The sequence below is a fragment of the Mastigoproctus giganteus genome, chromosome 10 (genome assembly GCF_048544385.1).
Source record: "Mastigoproctus giganteus isolate SK-2022 chromosome 10, ASM4854438v1, whole genome shotgun sequence".
In the NCBI taxonomy this organism is placed as follows: Eukaryota; Metazoa; Arthropoda; class Arachnida; order Uropygi; family Thelyphonidae; genus Mastigoproctus; species Mastigoproctus giganteus.
In genome coordinates, this window is record NC_143584.1 from 17,401,163 (window position 1) to 17,421,757 (window position 20,595).

The 20,595-nt window shown below is 38.9% G+C and overlaps 1 protein-coding gene across 1 annotated transcript in view; it reads left to right on the forward strand.

The window, feature by feature from the left end:
- LOC150078811 (uncharacterized) overlaps positions 1–20,595 on the forward strand; it is a 329,603-nt gene that overhangs the window by 184,518 nt on the left and 124,490 nt on the right. The window contains exons 9-10 of the mRNA XM_090382376.1: positions 9,386–9,539; positions 15,384–15,651. Coding sequence (XP_090238502.1) covers positions 9,386–9,539; positions 15,384–15,651 — 422 coding nt within the window. The remainder of the gene's footprint in view (positions 1–9,385; positions 9,540–15,383; positions 15,652–20,595) is intronic.

A 20,595-nucleotide genomic window follows, 5' to 3' on the forward strand; every position in this document is an offset into this window, starting at 1 on the left:
TGTATTTGATCACATTGTAGGTTTGGTTGCATAATACTGATTTTTTTGTGTTGTACGGCTGGTGGGAATGAAAATGTAGGAATTTCCCTGTATGTGCCTTTTTCCTGTATGTCCGCGTTTTGAGTTTGTTATCGGATTTATATACAGTCAGATTTATAAAATTAATACTATTATTTTCTTCTAGTTCCAAAGTATATTTTAATCTGTTGTGGATGGAATTAAATTTTTGTAGGAGTTCATCGATGGTGGTTTTATTGCTTATAATTAATACGTCATCTACATATTGCACAAATAATTTAATCTTAGAAGGAAATGGTTTAAGTATTTGGTTTTCAATGGTGGCAAGATAAATTTCTGAAAGTGGGGCTGAAATGTCCAAACCCATTGGAAGGCCATGTACTTGTTCATATATTTCCTTTCCAAACTGAAAATGTTTTGCTCTAACTAAAAGGCTAGTTACTAGGATACTGTTGATGTTTAGGGATGTGCAATCTTTTAGTGTAGAGTCTATGATCAATAATTAATATATTCACATTCTCATTAATTCTCATATTATTCTCATATCTGATTTTTGTAGTGTGTAATTGAAGTTTATGTTAGTATTAAGTGATATAACGTCGTAGGATGCTAGGTGTCTCCGTCTGATATATTAGTGGAGTTGATATTTTCTCATATGCCTGATTAGTACTGTGTATTCTAAATTCTGAGAATCTCATTAATGGTGATATTATTTTTATGAGAAAAGTTGATGTGGGCAAAAGCTGATTTCTTGTATGAAATTATGGGCTGTAATGGGTGATTTATTTTATGTAGTTTGATTGTCCCAAATATATGTGGTAGAATGTTGTTTTGAATACCTATGTTTTGTAAGGTACGTAGATCAATTTCTTTTTTGAGCTCTAAGTTGTCTAAGAAGATTGTCGGATTGATTTTTTGTCCTAGTGATTAGAGCTCTAATTGGCCCCTGACCAAAGTCCTGTTGCTGCACCTGCTGATGCTGCTCCTACTACTGGGGCAATGGTCTCCACCCATACAGAGGTTAAAAATGTCGCCCGAGCTATCACACCAACAGCCCTTGCCAATGCTATCGCATCTGGGTTAAAATCCTCCCCTATACTGGGGATACCTCATCCACCTAGTGTCCCGGAAGGTGGACCCACTTCAGAGTGAACTACCCTTCACCAAACAATCTCTCGACTTCGTAGGCAGTTTATCACATTCCTAAACCACGACTCCAGTTGCTTTACCAGAAGTGCAGGTAACCGTGTGCAGGAGTTATAGTCCACCCTTGATCAGTTACAACTGAGCTCCTCACTGACAATGAGAGGCTCAAAGCTGTGAATGAAGAACTTTGGTCCGAAACTGTAGTCCCAGCTGATGCTCTTGGCAGGCCCCAAAATTGTACCAATGCTGACCCTGACTACATTGAGACTCCGTGCCCCCCCGGGCCTGCTGCAGGTGTCACTTCCTATGCTGCTGCTGTGAAGTCGGGACAGGAGTCCCTTGCCCATGGCATGATACAAATTCTCCATGTGCACCACGCAGAGAAGAAGCCACGGCATCTACTACTGTTGGGAACAAGTGATACCTCGGAGCTGAAGATTAGCAATGATGTCAAAGATCTGGTACAAAGCACTATAAGGGCTGATTATAAGAATCTAAAAATGAAATCCCTGAGACCCATTAGGAACAAAGGAGTTCTACTGGAGACTGCAACAAAAGACCTAACAAGTATTGCCACATGTGGCACTCTCACAAATGCAGGAGTGGTCATAGCTCCTCCTAAAAAGTCAAATCCATTGATCATAGTGTACGATGTTCCAAAGCATAGTTCCAACAATGAATTACTTGAGGATCTGTTATACAGAAACCTACTAGACCGTGGATTCTCCTGCGAGGAAGTTAAGGCTGAGACCACTCTTGGGTTTTAAACAAAATCAAAATCCAGCTCTACGGAACACAAAGTAATTAGCTTCTCCCCACAGAGTTATAGAACCATCCTCTCTACAGAAAGATTATTCCTTGGTTGCAGTGCACACAGGTTTCATCCGTTTACAATTGTCACAAGATGTTTTCTATGTCTGGGCTATGGGCATACCTCCCAACGCTGCTGCCACAAATCCCCATCCTGCGGGCATTGTGCCAGGAGTGGGCATGTCCAAGCAGAATGTCCCCACCGTGACAAAGAGCCCTCTTGTGTGAATTGTAAAAGGAACCGGCAAACACATAACCATTCTCTCTGTGATGTTTTACGCCCAGAATACCAAAGGGCGCTGGAACTCGTAAGACTAAGGACCGCTGATGCCTAAACCAACAAGAAATGCTGGTTGTGTCCCCCACTCCAGTCCTATCCACTCTTCCTGGAAGCCTAAGAGGAGCCCCCATATCTCAATCTAAATACCTGCAAATGATACAAATAAATGGGCAAAGGTCCCGCACAGTTGCGGATGAAATACTCCAGGCCACTGAGGAGCATTCAATTGATCTTGTTCTGATTCAAGAGCTGTATGCTGCATGAATACAACCCCATCCAACCTCTAAAATTACTGGCTTTTCCATACACACTCGAGTCATTCAACCTGTCCCAGTGGACCCTAAAACATGTACAGCAGTCATAAATAGAGATCTCGATGTCCTGGTTGTCCAGGGCCTCTGCAATCGGTCTCCACCTGTATCCAGATTACATATACAGATCAATCATTCTACCTAAATTTTATTGGGTCCAAACAACTCCTGGTTGCATCAGACTTGAATGCAAAATCTCCATTCTGCCACAGTGCAGTTGCCGATAGCCGTGGCCAGCTTCTTGAGGACTTCGTCATCAGCCAAAACCTTATTATCCATAACCAGCATAGCCAGTTCACTACTTACTCTAGCTCCACTGGTGAATCTAATATTGACTTAACCCTCTCTACAAAGGACCTGGTGCCTCTGTAGCCAGGTGAGCAGGAGCAGCAGTGTGTAGCACACACTTCTTGATTAGACCGGGGTTCGAGCCCGTGATCACCAAATATGGAGGATGCGGAAAGGTCAGGGAATGACCACCGCATATCCCCGGAGCAATATGGCCTTAGTTACTAATGCTCCTAAAAACCAAATAACAACAACAAAGGACCTACGTCAGTCAGTTAGCTGCTGGGAGGTAACTCCGGATCTGACTATTAGTGACCATAGAGTCGTACTGTTCCATCTTGACTTGGTTGCACCGAGAAACAACAACGGAGCAAGGGCAACTGACTTCATCAGATTCTCTTCGAGAAACGTCAATTGGCAAGCATATGACATCTCCATAGAACTAGACTTTCCAACTACAGACCCATCACAGATGGACTTGCTAAATGCAGAGGACTTGACCACCTTTATCCAGCACTCCATACTCAGAGCCTCATACAGGTCCTCAAGGAAGAAGGTGCTCCACCTGGCAATCTGTCCACGATGGACCCAGAGACTTACCATCCTTCGCAAGTCAGTCCACACTGCATGCAGGAACTACCAACGACACTGTGATTGGCCAGCTCCAGCTCGAGAAACGTCAATTGGCAAGCATATGACAGCTCCATAGAACTGGACTTTCCAACTACAGATCCATCACAGATGGACTTGCTAAATGCAGAGGACTTGACCACCTTTATCCAGCACTCCATACTCAGGGCCTTATACAGGTCCTCAAGGAAGAAGGTGTTCCACCCGGCAATCTGCCCACGGTGGACCCGGAAACTTACCATCCTTTGCAAGTCAGTCCACACTGCACGCAGAAACTACCAACGACACTGTGATTGGCCAGCTTCTGATGTCGAACACCTTCATAGGGATTATATCGCCAAAAAGAATGAGTATACCAAGGCAATTGCAGCCAGAAAGAGAGAAATTGGGCAAATTTCGTAAAATAAACCAACCATACAAATCCATGGGGCCTGGCATATAAGATCTTGAGAGAGAGAGAACCTTCTCTCCGGAAATATTCAACACTATTTCAGTAGACGCTCAGGAAACTAAGTGTGGGCAGAATTCTGCCAACCTTATTCTAGACAAACTGTTTCCATCTGATGAAGGTGCCTCCCGTAGCCAGGTGGGAAGGAGCAGCAGCGCGTAGCACACGCTTCTTGATTAGACCGGGGTTCGAGCCCTCACCACCAAATACGGAGGATGCGGAAAGGTCAGGGAATGACCACCACATATCCCGGAGCAATATGGCCTTAGTTGCTAATGCTCCTAAAAACCAAATAACAAACAAATCCACCTGATGACATCTCTGAGTATCACCCAGAACATTCAGCAATTAGAACTGCCAACAGCAATTATATAGCAAAAGAGCAAGCCGACCCATTCACACTAGAAGAACTGGGAGCAGTCCTTAAAAACATTAATGTCAAAAAGTGTCCAGGCCTTGACCTAATAGAATACATCTTCATCATCCACTTTCACAAACTGTGGCTGCACCATCTACTCCTGCTTGGATGAAGGATGCTTCCCAAAAGAATGGAAGTTGGCCCTCCTTTGCCTCATCAAGAAGCCTCACAAACCACCAACAGACCCTCACAGCTTCCGGCCTATTGCCCTCCTGGCTAACCTGGTAAGGTCCTTGAGCGACTCATGGCTCTCAGGGTTGTCTCCCTGCTACAAATGCATGATTTGGTCTCACCATGCCAGTATGGCTTCACCAGTGGAAGGTCATGTGAAGAAGCTCTTTTCGATTTGGTCTTACATATTGAAAGTTCTGAAGAAAAATTCGAATTGGCCATCTTCATAGACTTTGAGGGAGCCTTTGAACACCGTCTGGTGGGACAGTGCCTTGGCACGCTTTTGAACTGCCACTTGTCCCCAGCAATTATACAGCCTCTTCCAGAATTATTTTTCCAACAATAAACAGTTATTCTTAAGTCAAAATTCCAGCAAGTCACTAGATCAGTAAATCGAGGTTGGCCCCCAAGGGTCAGTCCTGGGACCCCTCATTTGGAATATAGTCCTCCAAGGCTGGCTCTCTCACCTTCAGGAATGCGAAAATTGTGGCCTTCACTGATGATGTCAGGGCATTCACGGAAGGCCATCAAAGAAAATGCAAACCAGGTCCTTGACGATCTCTCAACTTGGGCTGCACTTAATAAGTTGCATATCAACCCAACAAAAACTAAAATGATGCTATTCGAGAATAGACTGGATCTCAGGTGCCCACCGCAGGTAAAGATATTTAATGCTCAACTACCAATCGTCACCGAAAACAAGGTACTTGAAGTGATTATTGACCACAAACTCAGCTTTCTCCCACATCTTGTTCATCTAAGAAACAAAGTTAAGAAATTCTCAGAAACCATCATACGCATCCATAAAAATGACTGGGGACTCTCCAAAAAGTCCCTGCGGTTGTATTACAAAGTAGTATTTTTACCAAAAAATTGTGACCTATGCAGCCGGAGCCTGGTTCCATCGGGTAACTCTTGTAAAGATGCAAGACAAGCTTGGAACCATCCATAGGTCAATGTTAATGGCAATCTGCCGAGTGTGTAGAACGGTCTCCACTCCTGCCATTCATGTCATCGCATGAGCACTTCTGCTCGATCTATATGTCATCTTCCATGGGTTGTGCTTCCGAATTACGAGAAATATCCCAACAAGGATCCTCGACATTGAGGTTAACCTGGATGCTGACCCCCAAGGCTGAGATGACCCGTTGCTACAACGAGCTCTTCAACATTTGGCAAACTCGATGGGATAGCTCAACACTGGGCATTGTCACAAGAAGATTCCTACCTGATGTAACCTAAGCTGCTACTAAATCTGTACAGGCTTGGTTTACCCCTTCACTAGAAACTTCATACCTAATTACAGGACACGGATCCATGAATGAAAAATTACACCATCTGGGTCTCCACCCAACAGATCTCTGCCATTGTGGAGCCAAAGAGAACTGGTGGCACATCCTATTCAAGTGCATTACGTACGCAGATCTGAAACACAACCTTGTCAGTTGTACACAGATCTCTGGCATGCATCTAGAGCTCTTCCTACAGAACCCTAGCAATCTCCCTGCACTGCAAACCTACTCAGCTGAAGTCTTTAAGTGCAGACGCTTAAAGACTTCAGCAGAGTAGGTTTGCAGGTCATTGATGTTTGCCCCAGTGGCCAACATCAATGACCCAGCAGTGAACTGAAACCATGTATTTTTTCTCCCCCCCCATCCTGACACATAGGCTGTGGAGCTTGTTTCTGCGGCCTGTGTGCAGGACGGAAAGCACTATCTCATTTTTTTTTTTTTTTTCTTTTTTCTTCCCGTCCTGCTACATGGACTTTGGAGATTGTTTCTGTGGCCTGTGTAGGATGGAAACCACTATCTCATTTTTTTTTTTTTTTCCTTCCCATCTCTTCTTTTCTCTTCGCGTTCTTCAGTGTGGCTGTCACATGGGTTTTATTATTTTTTTCCCTCTCTTTTCTTTTTGCGTTCTTCAGGGTTGCTGTCACACTGTGCGTGTTTTGTTTTTTTTTTTATTTATTTTTTTTTTTTTATTTATTTTTTATGATATTTTATATTTTTATTTATTTATTTTAGTTTTTTAATTTATTATTTTTTTTTGTTGTTTTGCATTCTACGGTGATATCACTTTTTTTTTTTTTTGCACCAAGGGAAAATTTAATTTTTTTTTTACTTCTCATCTCTTCTTTTCTCTTCGTGTTCTTCAGTGTGGCTGTCACACTTTTTTCTTTTTTTTTATTTATTTATTATTATTATTATTTTTTTTTTTGTTGTTGTTTCGTGTTCTACAGTGATATCACTTTTTGTTCTTTTTTGTTTTTTTCTCTCCTCTGGAGTGGGCCCCTAGAGGAATCTGGCCCACCTTTTGGCAGGTGGGTCAGAGTCTCGTATTGAGACAGTACGTGTTCCATTGGGACTGGCCCACCTTTCTGTGGTGTGGACGAGTACCCAAAATCATCTGTCCAGGTGACTGATGCTTCTGGGTAGCCAAGCTGCCAGCAACAACAGAACACACACAATCCTACGTCACACACATATCTGGCCCATTTGTAGTGATACTGTTCTTCACAGAGATATGAGGCGGAGTTGAACTAACGTTCTAGGAGTTGCCCCTTACAAAAGCACATGTCCACATGTCCCCACTCTCTGTCTCATCGATGTACTGTTTCTGCTGAATGCCTTTTCTACAGATACTTCCATGGGCACTGTTCTTCTGAATTGGCTTCTATAATTCCCGCTCTCTCTTTCAAAACAGTCTGAACATGTGCCACCACCAGCCAACATCCATTTACTGTCCAGCTTCAAACTCACAAAACCAACTTTTCATCTTCCTCATTTATTCATTCAACTGCTGTTTTCTGGAACAACCTTCCTTCGTACGTATTTCTTGAAAATTACAGTCTACAGAAGTTCAAGTCTAATTTCAACAAATATCTTCTTTCATCTTCTCAACCTCCAACCCAAGCATGGTACTAAATACTATAGGTTCTAATACCTCTCGTGTTTGGGGTTTTCATAAAAAAAAAAAAAAAAAAGTGTGATTAGGGCAAGTGACCATTAGTGCTTTTGAGATTAGGATATGCAAATTAGGGCAAGTGAGGCTCAACCGATATTATCGTCTGTTGTATTCATGCACCAATCAGTATATCATCTTCCATTCCTACCTGTCAGTCAATATATCATTCTCGACTTCTGCTCCAGACTGATAACACCTATTGTCCGTTTACTGAGCGAGCAGTGCTAGAGTGCGGTAGCCGCAAACAAGTTTTACCTGCAAGTTACCTGAAGTTTATTGTGGTTCTCCTGTTGGCTTTCTTTACCTTCGCCATAAAGTCTTTGCTACTTTTCTTTACATCCTTAGCCAAAGATGTCTCAAAATCTGCTTTAGCTTGACAAACCCATTAGCAACTTGATTGCAATTTAAATTTTACTTACTGTGGGTAACTGCATCAACTGAATATTTATTGTCATCAAATGCATTTTTCTTCTCTGTCACTAGTCTTATCAGTTCATCTAATATTTATTTGGGTCTAAACCTTGAACAGTAGTTGCTGTAAATTGCTTCTATGATTACTTCCCTGAATGCTTCTAGAATTTGCAGTCGGTAACATAAGTTGGTCTCACTGATTAAAACTGAAGGAAATTGTAGCCACCTTTATGGCAACAAAATCTTTTCCCTTTTATAACTTTAAGTAGATCCTATATCAATATGTTATGATCACTGCCACATAGTGGTTTCCTTTATCTGGATATTCATAAATGCATGAAGAGTCACTGCTGATAATTAGATCAAGGGTATTGATTTCTTTCGTTGCCTTTATAATATGCTGGTGTAGAAAACATTCATCAAATAAATTCAGGGAAATCTTGCTACTGTGTGAATGACCGACCTACAAGAAGGTTTGGTTACGAAACCTTCCAGAATGGTTTATAATGGGAGAATTTAACTTCTCACCTGGAAAGTTTTTAAATCCCCCATTATATGACATTCTGATTTATTGAGTCACTCAGTTTATCTGCATAGACGTTCATTATACTTGTCATAGCTGTTTGACCTATAACACACTCCTGCTATTCTTTTTGTCTTCCCAGTGCTGATGTCACACCAAACTGACTCAAGCACTGACCGGCGCCTCTGTAGCCAGGTGGGAAGGAGCAGCAGTGCATAGCACACGCTTCTTGATTAGACAGAGGTTCGAGCCTGTCACCACCAAATACGGAGGATGCGGAAAGGTCAAGGGAATGACCACCGCATATTCCTGGAGCAATATGGCCTTAGTTGCTAATGCTCCTAAAAACCAAATAACAAACAACAACAAGCACTGACCACCCACATCACTTACATGCACTGCCTTGCATAATATATATATATGTAGTGTGTGTGTGTAATATATATGATGGTAGTAAGTAAATAAGTGAATAGTGGAGAGCGATTGGGGTAAAAGGTGAAAGATTATCAATTGAATCCAAATATTAAGTTAAATCGCAATTCACTATTCAATTATTTATTTACTACTATAATATATGATGTATATGTCATCTGATTCTGATTGATATCAGGAAACACGCAAGCTTAGGGAAGTGAAAATTTAGGATTGATAAGTTACACATGTCAGTAACATATGTAATTAGGCAAATGAGTTTCTTTCAAATCACTTGGATGAGAACTAATAACAGTACTGTTTTTTGATGTGGTCATATCTCTTTCTGATTGAACTATTTGTAGTTTTTAATAGAATATGTAATTACTGTAGTAAAATGTTGAACTCTTTAAGAGGATATTATTAATTTATTTTTAGTCACATGATTAAGGCATCCCAAATGATTTTACCATCTTATGTTGTATTTTATAATAAGCATATAGGGACACTTTCTTTTCTCTGTACAGTAGAGTAAATGTTATATATTTTTTTCTAGGACCAGCTTGTTCTGATACTGTGGCACCAATTGCTGGTGTAGCAAAATATTACAACACCATTATTATCAGCTATAGTGCAGAAGGTGCAACATTTAATGACAGGGTACAATATGGTCATTTTTTTCGAACTATTCCAGAAAATAAGATGTTTCGGTAAGCAAAAAATTATTACATTTTGGAAATAATTTGTTCTTTAAATTTTGATAAAATTCAAAGTTGAATAAATGAGAACATACTACAACTTGAAAAATCAAAATAAAACAAATGACCATCATAGATGATTATAGGTGACCGAGGATAGGTAGGGTATCAAGAGAAAAACTTATCCTCAAAATAAGTTATTGTTCAGCAGAGTAGTAGTGAGAAATTCAACTGAAACTGATTTTAGTCATTGAATATCGAAGAGATTCAAACACAACATTCCTGAGGGCGGGGAAATTACACTTTAAGTAAAAATGATTCTACAACTCTATGTAATGAACTGATAAAACCAAAATTATTGTGAGAAAGAAAAAAACTCATGCTGTATGAATCGGTCTGGGCATTAGATAAATAATAAGTATCTACTGACTCACTATTTACACACAAATGACCGAACTGTTTGGTTATTTATAAAACAGTGAAATAAATGATTAAACAACTATTCATTTGGACACATATTTTTAGGCTGCAATGTGATTTGAAAACTGTCAAACAGTTGTTCAATAACAACAGAATGAATATTGGTCTAATGAATAAGAATGATTTATCCAATAAATTATTTGATTGTTCTCATCACTCCCACTAACCATATATTAGACACTGGTGACCCCAGGTATATATGCTAGCAGGTGGCATGTTATAAACATGATAAAATTGATAAAATTCTACTATGTAGAATTTTATCATGTTGGGCCAATGCAATATATCAAATTGCTCATTTCTATGTTCACACACCTGTCCAAGCAGCACATGTTATGTTTGTGCACAGTTTTTTTATAGTTGATTGAACAAAAATGTAAATCACAAGGAAAAAGGTTGCCGACCCATGCTCTCTATATTTCAAACAGCTGTGAAATGTTCTTAGAGTTTCTCACTCAGAGGAAGCATACTGTTTGCTGTGTCATTTTGAAATCAAGTCAGGTATTCCTAGCCTTTGCATTTTTTTTCTTTACTTTTATTTTTTTCTATTTTTTTTTCTTGGAAGAGAGGGATAAGAGTATTGAAAACTAAAACATTAGAAAATATCCTCACATGTTATTATTAGGTCAATGTTGAAAAAAAGCCATGAGTTAGAGTTGAATTTGAAAGTGTCTGCAATTCTGCCCAGACACGATAGGAGGGAGTATATGATGAGAGCCTTGTCGATCAATTCGGCCTGTGAGAGATTGTGCACAGCTCAAGGGGTAGAATTATTCTCAGCCTGGCCTGTACTTGTTATCAGGAGAGACTACTTCTACAGGGATGAGATACACTTAAATAGAAAGGATGTAAGAATATTTGCTGATGCTATCGAGGCAGTGTTAGGTGGGTCGGAAAACTGCTAGCTTGAGGGAGATACATGGACTAATACAGGGTTGTTAAAATTAAAGTATTCCTACGTAGAGGGCTCTGGAGCGAGTTCTAAGGCTTGTATTGAAAAGAAATTCGGACAACAGGTACAATAAAGAATGCACTCACCATTTATTGGAAAAAAAAAATTAGTTACAAAATTTGTCACTGTATGGTGCGTAACTATCTTAGTTATGAGTATGCAAATAACGTAAGTTATTGCCACAGCGCCACTACTCAGCTCTACTGTACTGTATAAAAGCAAAGCAGTCTCTTCAAAATCATACAGCAGCATTGCCAACAGTGTTGGAGGAAAAGGCACTATTAGTGAAGCTATACTATCAGAACAGCAACAATGCAGCTGTGACTTCTTATGTGCTTCTGATTGCATCAGAAGCACATAAGGCGTGGACCTATGACTGTTTGTGCTGTCTGCAAAATGATTGTGAAATTTGAAGCGACAGGACACCTTGGTGTTCAACCTGGTAGATGTCGAAAATGAGTAGACTCCTCTCATGTTGAAGATGTGGCTATGGCTGGCTGTCATGGATTTATCAATTCAATTGCCATGTGGTAGCGCAAGTCTGCCAGCTGTTTCTCGTGGAGTGGACATGCTGTATTCCACTAAGGCTCATAATGCGTCAGGTGTTGCGGTACTATCCTTACAAGATGCACATGCTACAGCAGCTAAAGCATGGTGATGCAGATATTCATTTCACATATGCACTTCAGTTTCTGGCATGAGTGACAGTGGATATAACTTGGCCATGGAACATCCTTTGGAGTGATGAAGCCCACTTCTGCTTAATTGGACAAGTGAATAAGCACAACTGTCGCATTTGGGCAACAGAGAACCCTTGAGTTATCCAAGAGGTCCCGTTGCATTCTCCAAAAGTAGTGTGGTGTGGTTTTATGGCCACATTCATGATTGGGAAATATTTTTTTGAACAGGTACCACCGACTGGACCCCGCACCTGCTCCATCACTGGACACCGATATTATGAAATGTTGGCAAATTTCGCAATACATAGCTGCAACAATGTGGGTGCCTTCAGGATACCATATTCATGCAAGGTAGTACACCACCCCACATCCACTGTTGTGTCCAAAGATTGCTAAGGCAACCCTTTACAGACGAACGGGTCATCAGCCTTTGTTTCCAGACATCTTGGCCACCCTGATCACCGGATCTCACCCCGTGCGACTTCTGGTTGTGAGGTTTTTTGAAGAACCAGGTGTATCGGGAAGGATGTCAAACTCTACAGAGAAATAGAGTGGGCCTGTAAATCAGAGTGTCTTATAATGGGGGATTTTGATTTCCCAGATATTGACTGGAATTTGTGGGTTGGTCACTCACACACTGGCAAAGCTTTTGTGAATTTATTGAATGATTGTTTTCTACAGCAGCATGTTAGGGAGGCAACTAGAGGGAGTAATACTCTTGATCTGATTATCAGTAGTGATTCTTCATGCATTAAGAATCTGCAGATAAAGGAACCACTAGGTGGTAGTGATCACAGTCTACTGAAGTGGGATTTACTTAAAGATGTTTAGCGCCTCCGTAGCCAGGTGGGAAGGAGCAGCAGTGCATAGCACACACTTCTTGATTAGACCAGGGTTCGAGCCTGTCACCACAAAATACGGAGAATGCGGAAAGGTCAGGGAATGACCACCGCATATCCCGGAGCAATATGGCCTTAGTTGCTAATGCTCCTAAAAACCAAATAACAAACTTAAAGATGTAACTACCATCAAGGGTAAAGGGAAGGGTTTTTTTTTTGTAAATGTGCTTACAGTGGTCTCGGACAATTTTTGAATTCTGTATAGTGGGATCAACTGATGATAATAAAAACGGTGAATTACTAACATGTAGGTTAGTGCAAAAGCATTATTTTAACGTAGCCATCTACCAAAGTAGTTAAATTAATTAATTAAATTGGTTAATTAAATATCTCATATTGTGAATGCCTTCACAGCGAGTTGCCATGGTATTGTACTACATTGAATAAATAACACTTCACCAGTGGAGAAGACTACTGTTATTTATTCTCAGCAGATACCACCATCCAGACAGCACCATTTCAAAGCTTGTTGGCTCCTCTTTGGTGGGTGGGCAGGTACCCTGGTGTTGCAATAATGACAACCCAGTTATAAAGTATAACTTCACGATATCTACTGAGAATAAATAACAGTAGTCTTCTCCGCTGGTGAAGTGTTGTTTATTCAAGGTAGTGAAATACCATGGCAACTCATTGTGAAGGCATTCACAATATGAGATATAACCAAAATGATGCCAATTTAATTAATTAATTTAACTACTTTGGTAGATGGCTACGTTAAAATGATGCTTTTGCATTAATCTACATGTTAGTCATTCTACCTTGTAGCATGAGGCCTTTGCCCTTAAATATTTTATAAACAGTGAATTCTAAATGGGCGGCATTCAGTGAATTAATCTTGGAAGCTATTATATCAACTAAGAAATATTGTTCAAGACTTAGGCCTAAACGGATATCAGATGAACTAATGAGGCTTGTGGCAAGAGAAGAAAAATGCATGGGATGCATATAAATTATCAGGTTACACAGAAGCCTATGGCAGATATAAGCTAATCTATAATCAAGTCACAAAGGAGGTTAGGCAAGCGAAGGCTTATTAAGAGAAATCCTCAGCAAAGGATGCAAAGAAAAACAACAAAGACTTCTTTACTTATGTAAACTGTAGAAGGAAGGGGATGAATCAGATTGGTCCACTTGATGTTGGTGGTTCTACTGTTAATGATCATGCTCAGATAGCTGACAAACTGAATGAGTATTTTGCATCTACATTCACACAGGAGGAATTCTGTGAGGAAGGGGAGGACAGAGGTTTACTAAACTCTAACGGGGAGCTAAATTGTTGAAATTAAACATAAAAAAGGCACCTGGAGCAGATGGAATCTATCGAGTTATATTGAAGGAGGCAGGAAGGGAAGTATACAAACCCTTAGCCATAATTAGATGGCTGTAGATGTGCAAATGCATCCCCAATTCACAAAGGGTTTCAAAGGGTGATGCAAATAATTATAGGCCTGTTAGTTTAACTTCTGATCACCTAGACAAGACTACAGTTATAGTTCAGACATAGCATGGGTTTGTTATGGGGAAGTCTTATCTGACCAATTTGATTGGATACTACGATGTGGTCACAAAGGAACTGGATGCAAAAAATAATTTTGCTATCATATACTTGGATTTCAGGAAAGCTTTTGTTACTGTTGATCATGGAAGATTGCTTTACAAATTGGAGCAGTATGGCATTAAGGGCAAGTTGCTGCAATGGATTAAGGGATAGTTGAGTGGGAGACGGCAGAGAGTGGTAATAAATGGACACTGCTCTACGTGAACTAATGTTATTAGTGGAGTCCCCCAGGGTATGGTACTGGGCCCATTGTTGTTTTGTGCATTTATTAATTATACCGATGAATGTATATCAGGCTTAATGTCCAAGTTTGCAGATGATACAAAGGTTGGCAGGGTTGTTAATGATAGTAAAGACAGTATGCTACGGCAATAGGATCTAGAAAAGTTAGGTAGATGGGCTGAGAAGTGGCAACTGAAGTTTAACACTGAAAAATGCAAAGTATTGCATATGGGTAGCAGTAACCCAAGAGAAACGTACAAACTCTGTGGTACTACTCTCAGGGAGGTGGAGAATGAAAAAGACCTGGTAGTAATTGTGCAGTCAGTTATGAAGTTCTCTGAGCAGTGCAGATGGACTGCCGGAGCAGATCATGGAGTTTTGTCAATGATATATAGGAATTCTGCTACCAGAGACAAGGTGATTATACCTTTGTATAAGGCAGTGGTCAGGTCACACCTTGAGTACTGCGTACAGGTCTGAAGGCCTCATTTTAGGAAGGATGTAGAGTTGTTAGAACGAGTACAGAGAATGGCAACAAGATTAGTGAATGGAAAAAAGGGTTGCTCTTATGAAGGGAGGCTTAAGATTTGCAAATTACAGTGTCTGGTGACTAGGCATCTGCAAGGTGATCTGATTGAGGTGTACAAGGCCTTGAATGGCTTGAGCAGGCTCAATGCTGATAGGATACATCCACTTGCTCAGATCAAGAACCTGAGAGGACAGATTCAAATTGAGGAAAGACAGTTGTAGAATAGATGTGTTGAAGGTTTATCTTTAGCCAGCAGGTAATTGATTACTGGAACAGACTTCCATCTGTTGTTGTGGAAGTTGATAGCTTAAATAAGTCTAAGGCTTAACTAGACAAACATTTGGAGTGGGTGAAATTGGAAGAGTTTTTTTTTTTTTTTTTGGCTGGTGCTCTGTCAGCTTGCTTTCTTACATCATATGCCTCAACTAATTCCATGCTAATAAAATTTTCCAGGTTTATTGTATATAAAATTTGATCTTTAAGAAAATTTATGCTTATTGAAAATAATGACTATTTTCTATTTATTTTATTTTTAGGCATGTTTACCTTGAACTTTTTCGCACATTAAACTGGAAACGGGTGGCTGTTCTAACAGAAGATGGACAGAAATATCCTGAATATGTGTCTTGGTTGGAGACTGAACTCAAGGCTGCTGGTTTTGAGGTATTAAATCAAAAGTTTCCTAGGGAATCAGAGAATATGACTCAATATTTGATGGAGATAAAAAAAAAAGATTTTCATATTATAATAGGAGACTTCTTTGATTTTACAGCTAGAATATTGCTATGCGAAGCATATAAACGGGTATGTATTAGTTTTATTTTTAAGTCGGTAAAAGGAATTATATAGACAATGAAAATGTTTATACCTTAGATTTTATTTAAGGAAAAATAGTCCATACGATATTCAAATTTTTGTTATTGCATGACTGGAACACAAATTAAGAATATGGATTTTCTATATATTTGTGGGATCTTGTTTTAACCTTATAACAACAATATATGTATATATACTGTATATGATTTTCATGTGTGGGTTGTCTGGTATGTATATATATACAAGTAGTTCCGGACTTTATGAGTTAATTTGTTCCTAGCGAGCGACATAATTTCTAAACAATGAAATTTGACCATAGTAATGTTAGGTAAAGGTCAAAACAATAGTTTATGCCTAAACAATGATTTCTTTATCCAAAGAAATTAAAACATAGTGTTTAAAATCAAGCAAATGGTTATTCTTCATCATCATCGACTAAATACACACTTGTTGATGGTTCATCACTCATTGTTGGCGCAGCACTCGTTGGAAGTACAAGAAGTCCTCTTCTTCTTTGGAAATGCTTCAAGAGTTGTGTTTCCAAGACAGTCTTGGAAACAAACAATAGCATACATAAGCATTTTTTAAATATGTAGCGACTTTTCTAGGGCGCTCGAAATTTGAATCTTGTGACTCGAAAATCTCAATTGCTTTATCTGTGTTGAAAATCTTCGTCAAGCCCCGTAGAGTGAGGGGGCAAATGGGAGTCTCAGCTGTTAAACCTTCTTCCTCATCTTCTTCACATTTTTCCATTTCAATGAGGTCTTCATTGCATACTTGAAGCAGATCAGTGACGTCAGTTGTAGAAACCACAAGCTGCAATTAGTTAGCAACATTTATGACCACTTCTGTTTCATTTTGTACAATCTGCTGGTTCTCAAAATCCATCAGAGTTATCAATAAACTGATGACAGAGTTTATTCCAAATATACTTAGTGTTCTTCTCTGTAATTTTTTCCTATGCTTGTTTTATTTTGATTGCATCTAAAATATGGAATTCTTTCCAAAATTCTTTAAGAGTTGGACCTTCCTCCTTATCTCTGCCTGAACAAATGCACGGACAGTAGTGCTGTATTATATAGCTATGCGCATGGTTTTAAATGCCGTATTTATGAATGTTTAGCATTTATTTATTGTAATTAATGTTCATATTTTTGATTTTGTTGATACTTTAAAAAAAGAACCCGTAAACCCGGGAACCGGTAAAGCAGGACTGCCTGTATACATTTTCATGCATGGGCTCCTGGCAGTACATAAGTACAGGAATGCTGTGTGCCTATTCAATACCTTTGTGCAAAGCTGTATCAGCAACCCCCCAACAAGAAAAAAAAAAGAATAATAAACAATTGTAGACAATTATTTTAACATATTTTAATGATCAATGAACACATAATAAAATACCTTTGTGAATTAAACTACAACTATGTTCTAACATACATAAAATCTTAAAATACATTAAAAAATGTGTTTTATCAGAATGTTTACCATTCAGTTTCTTATGTTTCTTTATATTTACAAGCAGAAACAAATTTTAGATGATAATGTGGTGGGCCAGCAATAAAACAAAAACTATAATAATCATTCTAGTTTGTAAATCTAACTCTAGATGTTGTTCCATTGATAGTGCAACTTTGTGTAGTGCGCAACCTGTGCTCCCACAAGCAACAGCCATTCATAAGTATACATACATTTTTAAAGGTCATTTCAAATTAATTAAATAATGTATACTTAGAAGTTATAATATGTCTTAAAATACTGTTTTATTGGACTAAATTCAAAAAATAGCAAGGGTTTAATTTTTCAGTACTCACCTTGATCGATCTGCAATTGTTATGGTTTGAATGGCAAGAGGTGACTAGCTTTAAGGTGATTGGTTCTTAAATTAAGGGGTGGGTAAATAGTAATTATAATGGAAACGGGATTAAAATATGCGCAAGGAAGTAGAAGTGCACTAACTTTGTCCTTGGTTGTCATTAAATTGGGTTAACTTGGCTTATTCACTATTTAGAATCCCAATTTAACCCAATTTAATGACAACCAAGGACGAAGTTAGTGCACTTCTACTTCCTTGCACATATTTTAATCCTGTTTCCATTATTATTACTATTTATTCACCCCTTAATTTAAGAACCAATCACCTTAAAGCTAGTCACCTCTTGCCATTCAAACCATAACAATTGCAGATCGATCAAGGTGAGTACTGAAAAATTAAGCCCTTGCTATTTTTTGAATTTAGTTAAATAATGTATTTGGTTATGTATTAGTAGCAGCAAGTTATGCTGAAAAGCAAACTTATAAAGCAATGGCAAAAAAAAAAAAAAAAAACAGTCCATTTCCTCTAATAATATGTCTGGTTCTTCCTTGAATGTATTCAAACTACACACTTCCATAACAGATGGAAATTTGTTTGAATAATCACGCATCCGCTGGCTGAAGGAAATCCTTCACATATCTACCTTGCAACCATCCTTCCTCAGTTTGAATTTATGCCCACTTATGTGTATAGTCTATGCAAGAAAAGAAGAATGCCATCAGCATTGAGCTTGCTTAATCCATTCAAATCCATAAACACCTCATTAAGATTACCTTGCATGTTCCTAGTCTCCAGATGCTACAATTTGTAGAACTGAAAATTTTCTCGGTAAAACCAGTCTCACTGCCCTTCTCTGCACCTATTCTAGCAGATCCACATATTTCTTAAAATAAGGCCTAGAGACTTGTATGCAGTACTCAAAATGCAGCCTAACCATTGCCTTGTATAACGGGATAATTGCTTCCTTATCCATTCTAGCAAAATTAGTATTAGTAGAGGCATATGATGCAAGAAAGCAAGCTTATACAGCATCAGACAAAGGAAAAAAAAAACACTTCCCATTTACTCATCCATTTACTCCAAAAGTTTGTCCAGTTCTTCCTTGAATTTATTTAAGCTATCAACTTACACAATGACAGATGAAAGTTTATTCCAGCAATCAATGACCTGCTGGCTAAAGTTAAATTTCTGCACATCTTTTCTACAACTGTCTTTCTTAAATTTGAGTTTATGCCCGCTCAGGTTCATAGTCTGAGCAAGAGGAAGAATCCCATCAGCACTGACCCTGTACAAACCATTCAAGGCCTTATATACCTCAATTGGATCACATCACAGGTGCTAGTCTGCAGATGCTGCAATTTACAGAACTTAAGATTTTCTTGGCAAGGCTTCAAACGGTTTGAAACAGGCTTCGAAGGGTTTCAAAAAGATAAATCATATGAAGAGGTTACAGATAACATTGTAAAGGTTGCAGAGCTACTTCATTTGGAGGTTGTTGCCAAAGACATGGAGGAGTTAATAGAGGAAGAAGAGAAGGAATTATCTAATGAAGAACTTATTAACTTGCAGGCAACGATAGTGAAAGAAGAAAATGCTAACGAAGTTCAAGATGAACCAAATGAGGAGCCGAGATGCTTCGTCACCAGAGAGATGGCAATAGCATTTTGTGAAATTGCATCGGCAGTGCTGAGGTTTGAAAAGGTGGATCCTGACAGCGAACGATTCTTAAAAGTTAACAGAGGAATGAATGATATGCTTGCTTGCTACAAAGAAATCTACGATGAAAAGAAATTTTTTTTAATTAATTAATTAATTAATGGATGAAAAGAAAAAGCCACCGTCCAGTCATCGATTAATATATTATTTCATAAGGTTGAGTGGCTGACCCCTTCTAAATCTCCACATCCCTCAACTTCCACAGCAGCATACTTATCAGCTGAAGAATGGATTCTGGCAATGATGCTCGAGAGGTAAAACTTACTGGCATTATGCCCGTCTCCTCTCTTTTTTCGTAAATTTATAATTTTGAATTTTTTTTAAATTGCACACTTTTGTAATTTTTCTGTGCATGAGATAAAAAAGAATAAATATAATCAATAATTCTATTTACGTGTTCGTCGAACATTTTTTTTTTTTTTTTTTTTTGATTCAATCAATTCAGCGAGCACAGTTGCAAGTGCTGCACAAGCATGGAAGAAATTCCAACTTACGTAGCATTCCGCAGAACTCAACCCTTGCATAAGTCGGGGAGTTCCTGTATATGATATCAAAATTATTTTTTGCATCCAGTTCCTTTGTGACCACATCATAGTATCCAATCAAATTGGCGCCGACCGGGCTAGCCGAGTGGGTAAAGTACCTGCCCGGCAACCCAAAGGTCGCGGGTTCGATTCCCACCTCGGGCTTGGATCAAAGTACTGCAAAAACCTTGGGAGGTGCAATATGGCCACAGAAGCCGATGCGCCAACAACTACCAAATCAAAAAAAAAAAAAAAAAAAACCAATCAAATTGGTCAGACAAGACTTCCCCTTAACAAACCCATGATGTGTCTGAATTATTACTGCAGTCTTGTCTAGATGATCCTGCAATGCTTGTATAACCAGTGACTCCATTATTTTCCCTAGTTAAAACAATTACTTTTAATTTTGATTTTATTTTTGACAGTAATTTAACTCTAATGTTTATCATCTAAAATTACAAGGACAAAATAACAAACGTATTTATGTACAACGCATTTATTTTAAATTTTCAAAATTCCATCAAGAAACTTGCTCCACAAAGTAGCTGCAGCAAGAAACTCTCTACCCCTGAGTCCATGTACATGTTCAGCAATTTACTCATGAAAGGGTTATAAGGTTTTTATTGTCTGTGTAGTTGGATAAGTACATCATGGAGCATGGGAAGAAGCCTGTATTTGTAAAATTGTAGTGTCGGTTCTTCCAAATTCCTAAGTGATAACCAGAACAGAACACCCATTGGTCACTGGTGGTGAATTTCAGTTTCGATTGGATTCTGATTAAATGGCAAAACTTATTTTTAATGGTGTTCCCAAACACAAAAGAGATTAGAACCCATAGTACGTAGCACTATGTATGGGTTTAAGGTTTGGAAGACAGAA